We start from the raw sequence: 21,631 nt of genomic DNA on the forward strand, positions 1-21,631 counted from the left end.
TACCATGAAACCGGTATAATTTAGAAAAATACCGTGATATAGAATTTTGGTCATACCGCCCAACACTAGTATATCGATATCCGTTCACTTTTGGCTATTGTGATTAATTTAAATTGTTATGAATTCATTTTTTGTCCAACTTCCAACTCACCCAGCTTTAAGGGAACTATGTTTTATCAGGTAACTTGAGTAGAATTTACACTTGGTTGAGAAAGGTGAAGATAAAATATATAGGTTAATGTTTTTAAATTTATTAACAAAATAGTTATTTTCATGACCTACTGTATGGCCCCCCAAATACCAAGTATTTATTATACTTAACAGTATTGGTATTTTTTTTCAGTTATAGTTATTGTCTATAACATTTGTAAAACTCAGGCTAGCTATGTGCAATGTATGAAACTTTTGTTTAGGTTAAATGAATAGTTTGCAATAAAATTTTCTTTTAGAGAATGGAACGGGAATACAGTTGTTCTTGTGTCATGGGAAAGCCAAAGGTGGCCTTCAGAGAGTGCATTTCTTCAGCTGTGCCGTGAGTATTAGTTGTACATATCTGTTTTTTCTTAATTATCTTTTTTTTTTTTTGTAAAATGCGGCCTTATGTCTTAACACTGTATTTGTTCACTGTTGCCTTCTTATTTTGCACCACTTAATTATAAGTGTTAATTATTGTGTATGTGTGTAAACAATATATACAGTAATCAGGTTTCAGTCTAAGAAGTGGTTGAATGCCTAAGATTACATTTTTTATACATATAAAATTTATTTTTTTATTTTGATTTGTTTTGAGAATTAATATGGGTAAATTTTAGATAGTGTTAACATTGGTGAAGACATTAACATTCATTTGTCAAGGCTTGTTGGACTCATTATGGCCTTTGCATCTCCAGGAAACTGAATATTTTCTGAGCTTTGAGAATAATGCAGCACTTTTACTCCTTGGAAAGGGCTCCAGCACACTTGCATTGTCCATTGAGTTACCTCCTGTACAAGGAAGTAGAAAGAAATTATGTTATTATAATATATATCTGCAGTTTTGCATGCAATCTGAACAGAAACTTAGTAGCGTTTACCTGAGACACCATCTCATGCAGTAGGACAACATAATCAAAGGCAAGGCTATCATTTTCTGTTTCCTGTTTAAAAACAAATAAGAATTTTTAAAAGTGCTGCTTTTTGTATGTTACGGTGGAATGCATATTAGTTGGAACAGATGCTTTTACACGCAGTATTATTACAATACCAAAAAGTGACAGGTCAAGGTGGTTTTGGAAATTGATCAGTAATTGAATTTTATGTCAGGATTTCGTATTCTTTCAAAAATATCTATGCACTGCGATGCTGGGAATTTTATTCTGATTTGATAAAAATAGTAGCTCTGTTTATTATCCAGTAAAAGTATAATTTATGTAATTTTAGCTGAGGAAAATTGTACAGTTAGGGGAGATGTGTTGGCCTTCTCTTAAATTAATGGCATATAATAATGAGGCAACTTTGTTAAAAATGAGTCTTTTGAGTTAATAAAACTGAACAATTATACTGTTTACTGCACATGTTACATATTGTTTGTATTTGTATGTAATGTATGTTTTGTCTTTGGTGTTTATAGCTGCAAAGTTAAAAATTAGAGACATGTTGTGTGTGGGAAATACTGCATATTTGTGAAATGTCCGGCTCTGTTGCAGAATCAGCGCCCCAGCTGAGTCCCTGTGTTCTGATGTGACCTATTATAAGGTCAAAAATGTACTGAATAAACTATCCAAAATGGATTCATTATCCCTTCTAAGCTTATCCATAAATTTAAAGAAAACTTGCCAGTTGTTGAAAGGAAAGAACAGTTTCCATATTAAAAAGAGTTGATTCATTGGATTCCTTCCACATAATATAGCTTGATGCAGTGTATCCAAGGTGCCAGAATGGTTCCATTTCAGTAGGGATGTTTCCATGACCATCTGCAAGAAAAAAATAATTTCTGTGTTTGTTCATTTTCTTATTTTATTAGAATAAATGTTAAATTTTTTTATATCTTTTATTATAGTTGATGCCTAAGTATGTTTCTTTATTGCCATAGCCTTAAGTTTAATTTTGATTATATATGTTTATAACATACTGTATAGACTTGGGTAGTGTTGCAGACCTTTCTTGATATTTACCTGGAATATATTTCCCAGCCACAAGTTGGTGCTGCTTCCTCATACGTACATAAAAAGTGTTTTCATCTTCCGAAATGTTTTTAACACAGCCATAATATGTACTGTTCACTTCTGGTGCCATTTTTGTTATAGTGTGTCTAAAGAGTATTTCAGCAGTGTATACTCCTGTGGCATGCTAATAAAATAAAAGTTGCAGTCAGTATCTACTTCAGACAGCTTTTAAGAAATACACATTTTATAGTAACTTAATTATACTTTAAAAACATGAAGATATCATCTTCTTCGTCTTCTTTCGGCTGCTCTAAATGCTAAGTAAGGGAGAATAGCATCTGTATATTTATTCAAAGATTGTCTATACAATTATTATTAATATTTATATTTATTTGAGATTTAAATGAAAAAAGAATAAATAATTGTCAGTTTTCTCAAAGTATACAGCATGGAAATAAAACTTTGAAATAAACGTATGTTGATTAAGGATTTCATAGAGTGATTAGTCTAATCCAAGTGTAAAATAAAGCAATTTTATTTTGCAGTCTATCTGTCTATTTATTGTACTCCATTTTCTGTTAACACACATATTTGATTTAGCTTTATTTTCCTGTAACGTTTGTTTACGCCTTATTTTTTAGCTTTTTAATTATTTTAAACCTGAATATGAAAGACTTATTCTACAGGCAGTCAAATGGTCTATATATACAAGAGATATTGTTTTACCCCAGACTTACTTTACTTGGTGTCTCATCTTCTATAAATGTTAAAAAGTACTTGTTTCCAACTCCAGGTATTTCCTGCACAGGATGCAAAAAGAAAGCAGACAGGACCTGTAGACTCAAATCTCACTAGTTATTCTTACTGTATTCATGTTACAAGTTCACTTTGCACCAATATTGTGTTTCAAAAGACAGTGACTGCCATCACAATACAGATTTGTTGTATTAAGTCCACTTCTTTTTCCTTTGTTGTTAAAATATATATTATGAAAACATTTCCTGTATCATTTAATTAAAAGCATTCTTACCTCTAAGGTGGCGTTTTCAATTTTTCTGCGACTAAAATGGCAGAATAAGCTGCCTTGCTTATAGTTCAAATAGTGTACAGCCACCTGTGCAGCCCGTGTTGCTCTGTAGTTAGCAGGATTCAGTTTTTCCATCCTTAGATCTGGATTCAACTCCATTGACTGTAGAAAAAAATAAGGGATTAATAGGTTAAAAACTCCTGAGACATGCAGTGTCTTTTTGTACATACAGTATTACATATTTTTTCTTGATTCAAGGATGCTCAGAGCAGACATGTTGTTAGAGTAAGTAAACTGTAGGCAGCATCTTTGATCTGTACAAGTTTGAGATATGTTGAGGCAGATTAGTGCACCTTAAATAACATATTGGATGCGAGTATTAACATCATGCCTGTCTCTCATGAGACATAGGTGGCCCAAGTGGCCTGGCTTTGGTCTTAAAGATACATTTCAGTGTTTCTAAAAAACTTGAGTATATCATTTTATAAACAGAAGTGTTTGCCTAATGCAGATTGTCATTATATAATGAAAATGTACATATTTCTTTTTATAGTAGAGAGATATTTAACAGTTTACTTTGTCAGTTAAGTAAACTTGTATTTTGCATTTTGTTTTGCCTGGTGTGTACACTGCCACAAAGTTCTTTATAAGTTAAATATGAACAGATAAAAAGCAAGACCAAAAATACTAATGGGCAAGTTAAGATTCAGAGAAGGATAATTTATGTTAATGGACATTTTAAAAATGGTACAAATTAAAACTTAAAATATCTTTTAAAATCTAAAGCTGTTTTATAATGTAGCTTACTATGATACCATTCTTTTGTTCTTAGGTTCGACTTCACTCACAAGAAGCAGTCAGGTGGTGCTGGCCAGTATGGTAAAGTCATTGGAGTTCTTGAACCTCTGGAGGCTGAAAACTACACTAAAATTGAATTTGAGGACCGAACTGTTGGAACAAATGTCCCAAAGCAGTTTATTCCTGCTGTTGAACAGGTACTGTAGGTTTTTAATCTGATCAAGAATGGAAAAACACTATTGCTTGTGTGGCTGTACATTAATGAACTTTGGGAGTGGAGTTTGCTTGTTTAAACTGGGTTCTTCTGAAATTACTTCACATAAGCTTATAATACGAGGTGTGGCAGAAAAGTAATGAGACTGATTTTTTATTTACCAAAGTTTTTATTTTTTTCAAACATCAATGTTATCCCCTTCAAAGTAGATCCCTTGGGCAGCTACACACCGATGGAGACGTTTTTCCCACTGTTGGTAGCAGCGCTGGAAGTCTTCAACCGTTATGGTCTTCAGCATGTCCGTTACACTCTTTTGGATGTTTTCTAAAGTTCCGAAATGACGTCCTTTGAGGACATTTTTCAGTTTAGGAAAATGGAAAAAGTCACACGGACTGAGGTCAGGTGAATAAGGGGGCTGGGGAACCACAGGAATGTGTTTTGAGGTCAAAAATTCTGTTATGGAGAGGGCAGTTTTTCGGCACCATTTTGGCACAGACCTTTCGCATGTGCAAATGTTCAGTCAAAATTTGATGAACGGTAAATCTGTTCAGATTTAATTGTTCACTCAACATTCTTAATGTTAAACGACGGTCTGATCTCACAAGAGTGTTCACACGTTCGATGTTTTCATTGGTTTTCGAAGTTGAAGGCCTCCATGAAAAACTTGAGCTCGGGATAAAGAATGTTCCCCATAGGCCTGTTTTAACTTTTCAAACGTCACACTTGCCGATTCTCCAAGCTTAACACAAAATTTAATGGCACAACGTTGCTCCAAATTCCGCTGTCCCATTTTGCGTGACGCACAACCAAAAACACAACTTCACTAATAGTATTCACAAAAATCACGTAGTTAACGGAAGGAGTTGAAACTCGCACTGAGCTATGGGAGGGTACTGATACACGTGCTCTGTCAGGGACACCAGCGCAGCGTTGCCAGATCGCTTGCAGTGTTGCCAGTCTCATTACTTTTCTGCCACACCTCATATTTTACAGTAAATCACATTAAAGCTAATTTCCCGTAGTGTGTAGCTTTCTGTGTGGATTGTTTGATTTATTTATGATTTTTTTGTCACAGTAAGCACAGAAATTGTACATTTTGAAAACTGCTACATGCTTATAGTACTTTTATAGTCCCAGTACTAGTACTTACCAGAAAATAAGATACAGTATATAATTGTGCATAATTCATTAAGAACATTTAATAGACATTACATCTTTGTCAGTGCATGTACTGAGAGAGCTACAGTGATATAATACAATGTAGCTGTTTGGTCAGTCAGTTTTATGCCAGTTATGCCAATACAACTGCTAGTAAAATAAGCTTAATATAAAGCTTATTTTTCAGTGGTGCCTGTTAGACTGTTTGTTGCATTTCATAAAACTAAATTCATAAAAAAGACATTATTTGGATGTGTAAATATTTAGTAAGCTTTTCCAACTTTTCATATGCTATTAGGCATCTCTGTAATGTGCTATTTTGTTCAGGGTCATTTTGTTATTATTTATTTATTTACATATAAGTTAACACTTGTAGCTCATTGGTCCCTGTTGTGTACGTGAAAAAATACTACGGTAATGATCAGCTCATCCTTAGCTGAAAAATAAAGCATAATAAAGAGCATTGTCGATGGACCCTACATAAAATGACATTTCACAAAATTAAAATACCTTGCAGTATATACATATAGAAATACATATATTTGTATAAGTATGTTTTAATGCATTTTAAATATACACGATAATGAAAATAATAAAATGAAATATATACTGTACAGTTTTATGCACAGGTCTTAATCCATCCAATAACATTATTTTTAATGCTAGTAATCTGGGCAGTAAGTATATATTTGCTTTTAAAAACCTTATACATCATTAAATAAATGTGAATAGACATCAATACTGTAAAAATAACAATCTTTTTATGTGTTTGAAAAAAAATGTATGCTGGCCTCTTGTAAGATGGCTAGAACAACACAGATTTGGTTCTCAACACTCTGCTGAAACGCCACAGGTACTTACAGGTGTTTGTTAAACTCTATCAATAGCACAACTGATTAAAGTTAATGAAGTACTAATTACTCAAACTGGTGAGCTAATGGTTCAGTTTAACAAAACAATTGGGTGTCCCGGATGGTAACCTCAAATACTGGGGTGCTTTGTGAATAGGTATGGAAATGGCTCTGCTAACATATTTTGACAGACATAAAATCATATTTTAGTATCAGCAGTGCACACTGGATTTATCCACTAGTTAGAGTGAATTTTCAAGATAGTGTTTAAGCTGTTGTAAAAACAAAAATGTTAAGAAATTAGCCATTATGGATATAATGAGAAGTCAAGCAAAATGACACCTTTTATTGGCTAACTAAAAAGATTCCAATATGTAAGCTTTCGAGTCAACTCGGGGCCCCTTCTTCAGGCAAGATGTAATAAGGGACAGAAGGAAATTCAGTGAAGTGCTCATTCTGCATCTAGTGGAGTCATCTGAAGCACCAATGCACAGGCTGCAAAAGTCGTAAAAGAATTGATCTAGTAGGGTATGTTGTAGCTACGAAACCATTCCTATGGAAAGGCAAGAATACATTGCAGTACCCAAAAACACATAATTAATTTTGATATCTCATGTTAGAAATTTTTGTGGAGTGATATATAAAAATTTGAAAAGTTTGCTGTACAAAGAGTCTAATATGTCTGAAGAAAAGCTGGCAAAAAATATCTTCACTTCATTTCAAGCTGTAATGGAGATGGACCAAATCAACGGACTGATGACTGCTTAGAAATATTAACCAATTTTGATTCATTATACTGTACTCTCAGGAGAATGACTTATTGGCAGAAGTTCATGGTTCAGCACTAGGGCTGCAATAACTAATCATCATAATCGATTATTTCATTGATTAGTTAATTACACCATTAGCCTGAGTACGGTGTGGTGCACATTTTCGTCACTATTCAGTTGTGAACGCATTTGAAAAATTGCAGACAGTAAGCAAGTGAGTAAAAAGACAGTAAGACACAAGACTTCCAGAGTCTCTGAGCCTTTTTCTCTGAATGCCATTAAAAGGGTTAGGAGTTGCAAAGGTCTGACCTCGTATAGCATGAGAGTACAACAGTTCAACAAACATTAAGACTTTCACTTGCGTTATTTGTGTATTTTTTTTTTTTTGGATGGATCCACTTTGCTATGTTATGGTGCTGCATTATACAATTGTAAACACTTGTAATGTTAGTGTGTGTAAATTTAAAGAAAAATGGATGCAAGGAGACACAAGTCCCTGTCCGAGCAGAACAACTTTTTTTCAGTCTCGTGCAAAAAAATATACATCAAAGACTTCAGCACCATACAGATGGATCAAAGCAGCGAGTGCAGTGACAAATCTTGCAGCACATTAAGCACGACTGAAAGGTGCATTGCTCATTCAGAGTCAGAAGGCAGGAATGGGGTGGAAAAGTAAAAGTTCCAGGTTATCAGATGTTCGTTAGCTTGATTTTATACAATCTAGTGGAAGAAGTGATGATGTGAAAGTATTGCTGCAGTAAGCCTAGTTTAGCCAGTAAAACACATTTTATGGCAGGATCACACCATTTCAAATATGAAAATCTAACAATACACTCCCATCAGAAAATGACATGCAGCAGACTGTGACAGTGTGATGATTGCAAGCAAATGTGCCAAAGAATCTGCAGTGGTAAAAAATTTCCTGACAAAATAAAAAAGATATGAACTTCAAGTAAAAATAAGTTCCGCATAATCCTCACCAAAGGAAGAACTGAGTTTCACACAAATGAAACCACTTATTTTGCAGCAAAGGAAAAATAGTCTGGACATTCCCCAGCATATGACAGCAATGTTTGTTCTGCTGAACTCATTTCAAATATTGCTGCAGACTTATAAAAAAAAAAAAACTAATAGTCAAGATGGTGCAACAGACACTTCTGTGGTGGAATATTGAGTTGGTTAAATATTTACATGATGCTTTGCCAGAAAACCGTCTCTTTCACAGAAAAGGAAACTTATATTACTTGTTTAATTTTAAAGTGTTAGTTATTATGGTATTCTGAATACATACATTGCGAGTAGTTATGATGGTATTCTGAATACATACATTGCGAGTAGTTATGATGGTATTCTGAATACATACATTGTGAGTTTAGTTAATATAAATTTATTGAAAACTTTTGTTTTTTTAAGGAAATATTGTGTGTGTCCACATCTGGAGTGCTACTAGGTATTTTTTTAATGTATTACTATTTCATTTCAATTTATTATAATATAAATGTTTAATAAAACCTAGATTTTGTTTAAAATATCTACAAGTATATGGAAATTTCCATTTCATGTATTTATGCGTTTAATTTCAAGTGAAAATAATAAATCTTTAAATTGTTTTACAATCCAACTAATCAATTAATAGACAAAATAATCACCCGATTTAATCTATTATCAAAATCATTAGTTGCAATCATATTCACACAATTAGGACTAGACTTGGAGTAGAATTCTATATATAATTAATACTAATAGTTTTAGTCTAGCCCAGGGGTCCTCAATCACGGTCCTGGAGAGCCGCACTGGCTGCAGGTTTTTGCTCCAACCCAGTTGCTTAATAAAAAGCACTTATTGCTAAAGTAACACTTCTGCTTCACTTTAGTGATTTTGAGCCCTTATTGCTTAATTTTGTCTTAAACAGCTATTTTAATTGCTCCTTATTATCAATAACATGCAAATGACAAGAGAGAGCAGCATTTCTCCATTTAGCTTATTTACATTTACACCTGTGTGTATTTATCTGCACTATTGGGTTTAATTAAATACTTGGAAGAAAAATGAAGAGAAAAAAGTGAAGGACTGAGAATTACTCACCATTTTAGCCTTCAAATCATTTGCATGATAGAAAGGGAAAGAAAATCTAGGATATGAGAATGACCTGACATAGCAGAGTTAATTTAATTTCATAGCTTGTTAGTGCTTTATTGGCAAGAATTGCTTTCTAATTAAGCAACTAGGTCAGAACAAAAACCTGCAGCCACTGTGGCTCTCCAGGACTGGGATTAAGGAACCCTGCTCTAGCCACTTCCGACCAGATCACTTGAACAGGGAAGAGAACATAAAGTAGCCGAAGCTGAGAAAGGTGTGTCAAAGTAAGAAGCTTTAATACAGGAATACTTGACAAAAAATGACAGCACTGTACCATAGTGAATTGCTTCAGCTTTGTATTCTAAGAATATTCATACAAAATGACTTGTGTTAAAAACACAACACATTCTTCTTAGTTTTTATTGTGTCACTCTTTATTTTGATGTTATGTAGCATTTTACAAGGAAATAAGCACCAGAAAATTAGATTAAAAATAATTTCAAGGTGTAGGTCTTTTGCACAGTACTATATTACGTACTGTATATACAAATCTCCAATCAAAGCAAATAAAATTACTGGTAAATATGTCTCCGATAGATTTGATTGTGGTAATGTGCTTACTTTTTTTTGTTTGTTTTCCATAACACATATTTGTTCAGACATAAATATTTTTCTAACTTTATTCAAGGTAAAATAAAAGATTTCTCAATACTGTGTCCGTTTTTCAGTTATGTCACTTTTTCCTTTATAGATTCGGCACTCTAAGTAACGAGATTTCAGAAAAATTGTACTTGTTAATGTTCACCTGCCGGTTTTGACAGAAAATGTTTCATGCATTTGAACATGCGTTTTCCTTAAAAAAAAAAAAAAAAATCTTCCTTACTGTTTTTGATTTTAATTTATTTCATGGTTAATTATAGGGGTTTCGTGACGCTTGCGAGAAGGGTCTACTAACTGGGCACAAGATCTCTGGGGTTCGTTTTGTGCTGGAAGATGGGGCTCACCACATAGTGGACTCCAATGAGTTTTCTTTCATCAGGGCAGCAGAAGGAGCCCTAAAACAAGGTGAATTGGGCAAAAGGGTTATTACTTTCTCTCCAAATGTTTTTTATATACTGTGGCAAGTATGCACTTCACATTTAATATAAGCAGATTTAATATTTGATACCATATTGTATATGTGGGGTCTTCAGCTGTATAATGTGCCAAAAAATAATTTGACTTTTTCCTGATTTTCCTCAAGTGTTGAAATATTTTCACACTGAATCAGGTAAAGTCAACTAAAACCTTTTATTATTGGGCATCTGAGTGAACAAAATTGCACTTGTTTAACATGTTCTGTTTTATAGAACAATTTTACTCAACACCAAAGTAATTGCCCACTAGTTAAGTCAACCCAGTAGTTGAATTCATTAGAGCCAGCTGACTGAACACACCCTGGCTTTATCACAGCCAGATCCATTCAGTTTAAACTTGGATTACTTTGACCTTTACTATAGGAGACATTTTCCAAGCACAAAGAATGAAAAAAGCGCCCAATACCACAAATAAAAGTATACCCTCGAAGAGGTCAGAAAAAGAAAATAATTTCTATTAGTCTGAAAAGGGCTACAAAGGCATTTCTCAGACCTCACCAAACCATATACAGTATATAGTTTAGTCCTGAAATGGAAGACACTAGAAACAGTAGGGGAACTTCACAGGAAAGCTTCTCTGCCAAAATTACTGCAAGGTTCTAGCATCAAACCATCCAGAATGTCAGAAAGGATCCTAAATAAACATCCAAAGAACTGCAGACTTCTCTTGCTTCAGCAAGTTCATTGTGCAACAGTTCTAAATGTGATGGGCAAAAATAGGCTTCATTGTGAGTAGCAAGGTTAAAACAATTAATCAAGAAGAACATAAATGATCATCTCTGTTTTGACAGAGTGGTACCACAAGCCTTCAGGCAGAATGTGCTATGGACAGATGAGTTAAAAGTAGAACTTTTTGGATATACTTCTACTATTTGTCCCATTATGTCCAGCATAAAGCAAAAATAAATTTCATAGTAAGACTGTTGTGCCATCAGTCAAACATGATGTGGTCATGCTTTGCTGCATCAGGACCTAGATGACCAACTTGGCATAATTGAAACATACATGAATTGTACTCTTTATCAGAAAATTCTTAAGAAGAATATCTGGTTATTTGTCCATAATCTAATCCGTAGGTAGGTCATGCAGCTAGACAATGATCCACAATCGAAAAGTAAATGCATATCAGAATGGCTGAAAAAGAGCTTATCTGGACTGGCCTAGTTAGTCTAGACCTCAGCTATATACAGGGGCTATGGCAGGACTTGAAATGAGCAGTTCATGCTCAGCAACAAGAAGCAATATTCTCCCAGATGACTCTTATCTGTTATTAGAGTTTCATTGAAGACCTGAAAACATTCAGTGTTATATGGCAATTGAAGGAATCGGTAAGAGAAGCAAATATTTTTTCATGACAGTTTAGGTGGCACTTCCTATTATGTCAGTTTTTAAAGGACTTTGAAAATTTATATTTGAAAAAGTAAAAATATTGTGTTTTTTTTTTGGTTTATCTGAGTTGCTCATTGTTTAAAAATTTTCTGGGCATCTCTGGTCATTGTTTCTGTCATGTATGGTATGACCTACTGAGAAGTAGGGGGAAAACAAAATACTTATTCTTGTAGAAAAGACTGGAATAGAACCATGAGGTTCCAGACATGACACTGACAGAGAGAGTTGAATAACTAAGGTGTTGACTTGAGCAACACAATAAATTAAGACTCTATGAAAAATAAAAAAACACCATACAAATTAAGTGGAATATAGCAATAGCGTTCTACCAGAGGGAATGTCTCAGCTAGGCAGGTATCTTGATAGAGTGTGAATGTTTGGCTTGTACTATATGTGTAAATTCTGGCTTGAACTTGAATACTGATCGCTGTCAATTTAAGGAGCAAGCTTCGACATTGTTTAATTGATATGCAAGATAATTGAGGTATTTCTGCCTTTTCTTGCATAAAGTGCCTCGGCTTCAGCATACATGTAAAATGTATTTATTGTTGGTAGAGGATTATAGGAATACTATTACTTTAGGTTTGATGCTATGTTACTAAGTGCTTCTAGATCTTGGTTATACAAATAAATTTTTAACTAGCTAATCTCTCCTTCGCCAGACTGTTTACTTGTTCTCTTTCTCATGTCAACAGCTATGGAAAAGGCACCAGTAATTATATTAGAACCTATAATGTCTGTTGAGATTGTGGCCCCTAATGAATTCCAAGGAGTAGTAATAGCTGGAATTAACCGACGTCATGGTGTCATCACTGGCCAGGATGGAGCAGAGGGATACTTCACACTCTATGCTGATGTGCGTATTCATTTTTAAAATATTTCTGTAATTGTGTTCAACCAGTTGTGGCTTTCTTACAAAATCATCCAGTTTCTGAATGGTTTGTATAGGAACTTACTGCCTCAGCCCCATCTGTTTAAGTGTGAAAGATTTTATTCATTTAACTCTTTTTAAGTTGCATATTATCAAGTGAAAGCAAGCATCTCTTTAATATTTGGTAATGTCTTATTTTAATGTTCAGGTTAGTTAAAATCAATGCTTAAAAGACAAATACATTGCTTTTGAAAGAATGACTTTAAAACCCAGTTTTAAAACAAAATTACTATCTGATGAGGAGACCCCAATGAAACTAAATGGCAATAAATGCAATGTTGATAGTGTTCTTTTTATTAAAGCACATTCTTTTTTTATTATTGTAGGTTCCTTTGAATGACATGTTTGGTTATGCCACTGAATTAAGGTCAAATACAGAGGTAAGTTGTCTTAGTGACAGCATTCAATTCTAATTTGTTTGCACGATTAGATGCTAAGATGGTAATAAAATGCACTTACTGTATTTATTGCTTTTTTCTTTTGATGAAAATTATTTATTTTTAGGAACAAAGTAAAACTTGGTAATGCTGTTTGCTGTGATTGCACATTAAACTAAATGGTCAAGAAATAAAACACTGCAATGACAATCAGCCAGAAGTTCTAACTCCGATGTGATCAGCTGAAGAATAGAATGCTTACAGTTGAGATGTTAACCCAAAACCTTTTGCTGTGTTGCTTAGTAACCAAATAAGTTGCCTACTTTTTCATTCCTGCCTTCTAACTCCAGCCTCCCTTGTGTGGTGCAGCTCTCCACTGCTTTAGTTTTATTTTGTTTTGATAGCCTAAAGTATGCAGTAAATGAAGTAATAAAGGGACTGCATTGAAGAAAAGGGGGAGAGGAGATGGGGGTCAGTGAAATCTTGACTGCGTCAAAACAATAGTGGCCCCTTGTCAAGTACCGATTGCATCAAAGCCCGTGGTTTCAGTTCATTAATTCTACACAATGCACAATTTATGAATGTTTCCACTGATGAGTGTTGAGTGGATTTTATAGGGATTGACAGGAAAGCTGACATTTACTTTCAGTGCCTAAAATCCCAAAATGCTGCTGCCTTTTAAAACTTGGCCTTTTCGCTTCATTTCCAGCAACTGTCTAGTTCGCTGTGAATTTTTGAAGAGATCCTTCCCATGGTTTGTTTTTTGTTCATATATCTACTATATATTAAAACACTAAGGTCTGTGTTTCCATTCTCTCTAAGCAATCTGATTAGTCAGTTTGGCTTTGGTGACGCGGTGAAAGAGAGAGTGCGAGACACACGAGGAGGAGTAAAGGCATATAAGCCACACTGAGAGAGGTGCCTTCAGTGGTGGAAAGTATAAAACCAGACAGGAGGCAAGAAACACATCTCCAAAATAATGAGAGTCTGAGAAGTAGACTTTAGGGGAACATGCTCAAGAGAGGGAGTGCCAGAAGAAAAGACATTCCCACATACAAGTACAGAGGAAAGGCACTGAAGGTACACATTACCCAAGAGAGCAAATATTTTTGTAATTATTCTATTACCTGTCTTCAATAGGTTCTGTGGCTAGTACAGTATATATATAAAATGCTCATGCAAAAACTTGCTGGCCACTGTGCCTTGAACCTTTGTCCAAAAATTGTCAACATAAACAGGCCTTTGTGTTTCTGATGCAAGCCACAACTCTGATGTGCACAGTAGTATTCAGTAAAAAGTGGTAGTGGTGGTAACTTTGCTGTGGGCCAGTGGGTGATTGTGGTGATGACTGAAACAGTGATGGAGAGGGGAAAGAGGAAGAGGCACCAAATTCTCCAGACTCTATTTCAATATTTCCCTTGTCTCCTACCTCTTTCTTTTTCATTGTAGAGGGAGGATGAGAGGCATGTTTATTCAGTGCATAAATGAGTCCCAACCTACTGTACTATCCATGTATGCCTGAATAGGCATGATGCTTCCTTTTACCCAAAACACAGTAACAACACTTGAAAATGTTGCATTAATTTCACAATAGATAAGAAGATAGCTCATAACTTGGAGAGGTATTACATGGTGGAATCCCTTGTAACTGTTGTATCTTGAGAGATATACAGTATATTTCTTTATGTATGACATGGTTGTTTCCTGAATGAAGTACTCCATTGTTACTTGTGTTATACATTTACAGTTTTTGACAGCGTCTTCCATCCTCATCATAAAACTTTAACTGTTGTTTTGACGGTTCTATGGAAAAAAATTCTTAGAAAATGAACAGCGTCTTTTTATTTTTCCAAACATGAGAATGGCAGCACTGTCAGGGACCTAATGTTCAAATCATCCACTTGTCAAGGTTTATAGCTCACAATCAATGAAGACTTAAATATGTATTTCATAAATCATCTGCCTATACTTGGAGTGAATCTGTTGATATATCAGTTGTGATGGGCTGTTGTGCTAATTATATTGGGCATGCTCTACCTCTATATTAAAAATTTAAAAACTGCATATTTCTTTGATTTAATGATTTCTGATTCATAGCATAGATTAAGTTGAGTAGCAGTGTTTCACATTTAATGCTTATTTGGATTCATAACACTACTCTCAGATCATTTAGATTTTGTTAAAAGAATTTTGATTTGCTTTACTACTTGTCTTTCTGCTGCTTTCCTGTTATGCTGTTGTTAGGCAAGGGAAATGTGCTTAATGCTAGGGGATGGCTGGCTGAGTAATGCAGGAAATGAGCCTTCTGTACACCACAACACAGAAGAGCACAGGAACAGATTTGGAGAGTCCTTGAAATGCACCATTTGTATTAAGTTCATTAGTACAGAACTGAACTCGGCGCTACATTCTTCACCAGATTACACATCATTTGCCTGTTTATTTCTTTCTATTTATGTATTTATTTTAGGGCAAAGGTGAATACACCATGGAGTATAGCAGATATGAGCCATGCCTTCCCAGCACACAGGAGGAGCTCATTAACAAGTACCTGGAATCCACGGGCCAACTGCCAGCAAAAAAAGGGAAGGCCAAAAACTAAGGCAATAAAAGACATTGACTTGATACTCAGTGGCGATGTACATAAAATAATTAGGATATTCATTTCTATAAGAAGGAGAAGGACATTTCTCCTGGATCTGCTTCTTTTTCAAGAAAAGCTGTACATGAGCACAGACCCTCTGTATAAGTTAAAAATGTGTGTTATAATTAAATGACATTTTAATTTATCAAGATTTTAATATGTACATATTTTTACTTGCTGCTTCCTGGGTCTTGTGTGTCCTTAGCAATGGCATTTGTCACCTGGATTTAGACTGCAAATTGCGTTCACAAAACAGGTGAATCATGCAAGAAAATAAAAAATAATGGACACAGATTTATTTAAAAAGAGTAGTTATTTTAATAATAATAATGAAAAATACAAGTGGAAAGTTATTAAAATAAGAAAATTTGAGTTCAGTTAATGACTCAGTGTCTTGAGTACGGTGGGCGTGGGTATTAATTAATGTACAGTAGATGGTGTTTGTTTGTGATTCATTTAATTTATAAAGAATTCTGCTTTTTTCTAGAGGAAGTTACTGCTTAGATATGCAAAATTGAATAAATAACAAAGAATAATTTATCAGTAACTGCTTACAGCATTATGGCATTAGAAAAACCAGAAAAGTATTACATTCTCAAACATATCTTAGTTAATATCCTTTAAATGTATTGCATATTTATTTATAAAAACATTCAGATCTGATGCAAGAAGTATTATTGAAAAATAATGACTCGTTTATGATAAACTGGTCAATATTAATGTGATAATATTATTAACCTAAATGTACTGCATATATTTATAGTTAACAGCTTTAAATATTTATTTTTCATACTGAGCTCTTTGTATTCAAGAGGAACTGAAGAGGAACCAATAACGTGATGGTAAAGACAATACTCTGAACTTCTAGAAAACATTCTGTGGTATTGACAGACTTTCAGTGTTTGGAAGTGTTCCTTTTAAATAATGACCCATGGCCACTGTATTTCAGATTTTTACTACACTATTTCATACATTTTCACAAACTGTACTAAACGTTGCACTAATTCATATATTTGAGAGTTGAAACCATCTTTTGTTAAAATATGTCCTTTGAAAATTATACAATTTTAGAGTGTGTATGTTAATGCCATATTCCATTAATATTATTATTTTTTTAATGACATTTTTGAGTATACTGAAATAAAGCACACTCAAAGGTGTCATTAATTTGTTTTACAACTTTTGAAAGTCATCCAGTTATCTTTTCAAGAATTACAAAGCTGCCCGATATGAAGTGTCAAAGCTGTTGAGAGATGGTAGACCACTAAGTGCAAATGTGCTTTCCCACCTTTTCAAGTGCTGCTTCGGCCTCTTCCAGGTGCAGGGTGCTGTGTGGCAGTTCATTGTGGAGGTTTTCAGAATCCATGGCTGTTCTTGTCATCTCAAATGACTGTAGGTGGTCTTTGAGCAGAGCAAATCCATTGATGAGCGGGAGCAGGCCCAGAACAACCCACTTGAACGGAGACATTTTAGGAAGTGTGTGTCTTGGCCGTGGCAGCTGCTTTTAGTAACAATGTGACGGTCCACTGCTTGCGTCAGCCCCCAGATTTTCTTCAGCCACACCTTCAGAGATAATTTCTGGCTAACTCCAGGTCAGACTGAAAAAGCAACAACAACTTGCATTCAAGTAAATTTGTCCTTTCAGGGTCCGTTGGTGTCTGCTTGTGTTCTTTAAAGAGGACGACGTTTTCCAATTAGTTGTTGCCATTTTTTCTGGATGTTATTCTAAATTATTTTTTCTAACCTTTCTAACCTAATTTCCTGTTTTCCCCCACACTGCTGTGGTGGTGCTTCTTGTGCGGATGTCAATTCTGTTTTGTTTATTTTCTTTTCCAAGTACTCCAGACTTTCTGCAGGCCTCCTTTTTGTTCAGTGACCTGACATACTTTATGCAGTTTATGATTTATTTCTGCTCAGCATTGTTACTGGGAGAAGCTGAGGAAACGCATTTCACTCCATATTTACATCAAGAATACATCAAAGAAAAGTAGTACAAATTGTCAAAAATAACATGTTCTTGCATATTTTTTAAATTCCTCCCATTATGCTATATTTAACATTGAATATTTCTTAATAAATTAACTAATGATGATGTGGCGGTCTTTCTTAAAATATGGCCATATAAAAACTTTCTCATAAGAGCTTTTTCTTTTTTTTTACTTGCATGCTTTCTTGCCACACAACTGCACCAAACTGCATACAATGTGTTCAGGTCAGGCTGCACTCTTTTGTGGTTGCCCTGTGTGCGCACATTCATTTGTCCGACTAACTGAGGCATTCCGGTCAGCCTGACAGTACAGTCAAAGCCTCGACCCTGAGTGGTCACACTTTTAATTTGTATCGAAACTTGAAGTTTCCATCTAGGTAACTGTCAAAATAAAGGAGGCAGCTGAGAAAATGACAAAGTATTTGGAAAGCAGGTGTGGTCTAGTAGGTCATGGGCACACTGTGCTGCTCACTCTTTTGGCTACCATGGCCTGAGAGAGAGAGAGAGGAGAGGGCTGATGGTGGGATACAATGGCAGGAACTGCAGTGGTAAGCATATTGTGTCATCAGCTAGGGAGGTAATTGATGTCCACTTACTGATTCCAAATAACATGCTCTTGTTCATTTGACTGCAAATGCCAGTTGGATTGTGGGCAGGAACGTTTGTCAAGTTCAGTCTGTTGAGAGTGTCGCAGAAGGAAGTCCTGAGGTAGGTCTAAAGGTCTGTTTTTTTACAGTGAAGGTTAGGCCCTGTTGTGGTGCAGGGTGCCCAGTTCTCCTCAGTCAAGTCCTCTCAATCTGGTGAAACAGCATCAGCTAGGAGCACCTCATTTTACCAGGAATTTGTTCATTCTGGTGGTCCCTGAACACGGGCTACCAAGATGAATATTTGATCTGTTTGTGTCCCATAATGTACATGAAGGCCGGGTTTATAGTTCACACGACACAATGCATGCTTCGGTGGGTGGATGCTACTGCTACGCAAGTGTTGTACTGTTTATATTTGCACGTGTACTTTACGTAAATCTAGAAGATTCCACCAGGTGGCAGTGCAAGATATCTTCACGGTGAGAAAATGTTTGGCTTTGCTGTGTTGTGAATTGCCTGAAACACTCATTAAATTCCGAGGACACCTTGCCACAATATCTCTGAAAAGGATGTTTAATGATTACATCCATCAATGCAGGGATGTGCCCATTCCAGCAAGCATCAAGCACAAGACAGAAACAAAATCCCTGGACGGGGCATCAGCTCATCGCAAACTGAACACAAGCATACATATACACCAGTGTTATTTTAGCATCACCGAGTCCCCAAACCTTCATGTCTTTAGAAGGAAACTGAAGCACACAGTCGAATCTCACTAGGAAAACATGCAAAATCCAAACAGGGAACATCAGCGACGGGACTCCTTGCAAGGCAGCAGCACTACTGTGCTACCGTGAACCCCCATGTGTGTAATTATTAACAGTATTCATTATTTAAACAAGGTTAACAATTTATCTCTAAGATGTAATATAAATACTGTAGTTTAATGCCTTTCATCATGAAAGAGGTATCAAGTATAAATCGAAGGATTCTAAATGTGCAGAGAGAGCTGGAATATCATCAATTTAACGTGTTCTATGTGGCTGCTGTCAATGCAGGAGGAAGCCCCAGAAGCACATTACAAATACCAACTAGGTCAGTTTTAAGATGTTTTGATGGTCTACTTTAATGATAAAGTAAACTCTGAGGTTAAAGTGGACATTTCAAGATTAAAGCCGGAATTTCCACTTTAATCACAAAATACACCTTTTCACCATGTACTTAATTTTTTTCTCTCAAATACAAATACACTGCTGTACATTCTGATGCTGTTGTAAAGGTGCACAAAAAAAAAAGGCACAGAAGAAGGTATGTGAGACTTTTAAAATATATCGTGTCATTACGTTGAGGGATATGCAACAATCTTCAGCTATCTTTCTATCTATCTATATATATGTATGTATATGTGTATGTATATGTGTATATATATATATATATGTGTATATATATATATATATATATATATATATATGTATATATGTAGGATGTGTGTGTATATATATATATATATATATATATATATATATAATACACACACACAGTGGAACCTCTAGATACGAGTTTAATTCATTCCAGCACTGAGCTCATATAGTGAATTTCTTGTATCTAGAACAAAACTTCCCCATTGAAAATAATGAAAATCCAGTTAATCTGTTCCGCACCCCCAAAAATATCAACATAAAAATCAATTTTCCTAACAAATAACACTGATAAATAATATATACTGTAGTTTACCTTTAATTAAAGTAATTAGAGTTTACCTTTAATAAATAACACTGGTAAATAAAACGGGTTACTGTGGGGAAGGAGAGTCCCCCTCTGATTCAGGAAGGCTCTCTCTTCTTGGGAATTTTACCCCACTGGAAGCAGGTTCTGGGTCAGAATCACTTAACTTTCTTTTAGTTGCAGGTTGCTTTACCAAACATTTATCTAATGACACTTGTTTCTGTCTAAAATGCGACACTACATTGTCATTACAGAAGTTCATCGTGCGCCCACACACTGCTTTATTAGGGTGATTTTCTTCAAAGAAAGTTTTTACTTCTTCCCACTTTGCCAACACTTCTTTAATCTTACTGGAAGAGAGGGCCTCATCCCCTGCTCTCTCCTTCCCTAACGAAAGCTCTTCTACCACCTCTTGCTGCTACTGCTTGTGAAGTTCCTTAAGTTCGTCCGTTGTAAGTTCTTCACTGTGCTCCTCCACTAACTCATCCAGATCAACACCATCCACATCCAGACCCATAGTCTTCCCCAGAGATACAATTTCATCGACTAGCTGCACTATTTTGTCCACAGGTTGAGGATCAAAACCAAAGTCAGGAACACTCTGAGGTCACAGTTTTTTCCATGCCAAATTCAGGGTCCTCACTGAGACTTCTTCCCAGGCCTTATCAATAAGGTTTAAACAATTTAAGATGTTGAAGTGATCCTTCCAAAATTCTCTGAGGGTCAGGCTTGTATTTTCGGTCACTTCAAAACACCTTTGAAACAAGACCTTCGTGTATAGCTTTTTAAAGTTGGAAATTACTTGCTGGTCCATGGGCTGGAGAAGGGGAGTGGTGTTGGGAGGAAGAAACTTGACTTTGATAATCTGAAAATCCTCCAGCAAATCGTCTTCAAGCCCTGGAGGATGTGCAGGGGCATTATCAAGGACGAGCAAATCCTTGAGTGACAACTTATTTTCGTGAAGATATTTCTTTACTGAGGGGCCAAAAACTCAATGAAAAATTGCCGTGTTACCCAGGCTTTGTTGTTGGCCCGCCACATCATATTCAGTTGTTTTTTCTGCACCTTCCCCCTCTTGAAAACTCGTGGATTTTCTGAGTGGTAGACGAGCAACGGCTTGATTTTATAGTCTCCACTTGCGTTGGCGCAGAACAAGAGGGTAAGCCTATCTTTCATTGGCTTGTGGCCAGGCAAAGATTTCTCCTCTTGCGTGATGTAGGTCCTCTTAGGCATTTCCTTCCAAAAAAGACCTGTTTCATCACAATTAAACACTTGCTGGGGAATAAACCCCTCATTAGTAATAAATTGTTGGAACTCTTGCCCAAATTTATCAGCAGCAGCTGTATCCGAGCTGGCAGCCTCCCCATGTCACACAACGGTTCTCTTTTTAAATTTTGCAAACCATCCATGGCTTGCCTTAAATGCCTCCTCATCTTCAGCCGACTTACCTGGTGTTTTTCGGAGAAGGTCCAAGTACAGCTTCTTAGCCTTAGCGCAAGTGATAGCTTCCGACACTGAATCACCTTTTAACTGCTTCTCGTTAATCCACACCAACAACAGCTTTTCAACATCTTCTAGGAGTTTTGGACGGTGCTTGGAAGTCACGGTAACTCCTTTGGCCACATCAAGTTTCTTAATTTCTTCCTTCTTCTTCAGAATAGTGCAGGTCGTCGATGTTGACCGGCCGTAAGTGTTCACCAGTTCCGTCACTCTTACACTACGCTCATGTTTATCTATGATTTCTTTCTTAATTTCAACGGCCTTGGCTTCCTTTTTTTTCTTTGAGGCAACAATCTTCTTGAGAGGCATCGTGG

The 21,631-nt window shown here is 35.6% G+C and overlaps 2 protein-coding genes across 2 annotated transcripts in view; one reads left to right on the top strand and one right to left on the bottom strand.

Annotated features, from left to right (window-relative positions):
• gfm1 (G elongation factor, mitochondrial 1) overlaps positions 1-15,669 on the top strand; it is a 72,832-nt gene extending 57,163 nt beyond the window's left edge. Inside the window, exons 13-18 of the mRNA XM_039756350.1 lie at positions 450-532; positions 4,004-4,166; positions 9,962-10,106; positions 12,262-12,422; positions 12,824-12,877; positions 15,345-15,669. Coding sequence (XP_039612284.1) covers positions 450-532; positions 4,004-4,166; positions 9,962-10,106; positions 12,262-12,422; positions 12,824-12,877; positions 15,345-15,476 — 738 coding nt within the window. The 3' untranslated portion in view covers positions 15,477-15,669. The remainder of the gene's footprint in view (positions 1-449; positions 533-4,003; positions 4,167-9,961; positions 10,107-12,261; positions 12,423-12,823; positions 12,878-15,344) is intronic.
• LOC120531187 (latexin-like) lies at positions 739-17,189 on the bottom strand. Its single transcript, XM_039756362.1, has 7 exons — positions 16,807-17,189; positions 3,175-3,333; positions 2,882-2,944; positions 2,154-2,328; positions 1,816-1,952; positions 1,074-1,136; positions 739-984 (listed from the first exon to the last, which is right to left on the bottom strand). Exons 1-7 carry the CDS (start codon positions 16,984-16,986, stop codon positions 844-846), a joined length of 918 nt encoding a protein of 305 aa, XP_039612296.1. The 5' UTR covers positions 16,987-17,189; the 3' UTR covers positions 739-843.
• Positions 17,190-21,631: the final 4,442 nt, after the last annotated feature.

The sequence above is a fragment of the Polypterus senegalus genome, chromosome 1 (assembly GCF_016835505.1).
Source record: "Polypterus senegalus isolate Bchr_013 chromosome 1, ASM1683550v1, whole genome shotgun sequence".
In the NCBI taxonomy this organism is placed as follows: Eukaryota; Metazoa; Chordata; class Cladistia; order Polypteriformes; family Polypteridae; genus Polypterus; species Polypterus senegalus.

What these genes read in the sequence shown, in the direction of transcription:
- LOC120531187 (XM_039756362.1), bottom strand. Translation starts at nt 16,986, where the DNA reads ATGTCTCCGTTCAAGTGGGTTGTTCTGGGCCTGCTCCCGCTCATCAAT. An exon ending in GGCTGGGAAATATATTCCAG is followed by an intron (nt 1,953 to 2,153) that starts GTAAATATCAAG and finishes TTTTTCTTGCAG; the next exon opens with ATGGTCATGGAAACATCCCT. An exon ending in TTCTTTCCTTTCAACAACTG is followed by an intron (nt 1,137 to 1,815) that starts GCAAGTTTTCTT and finishes GTTTTTAAACAG; the next exon opens with GAAACAGAAAATGATAGCCT.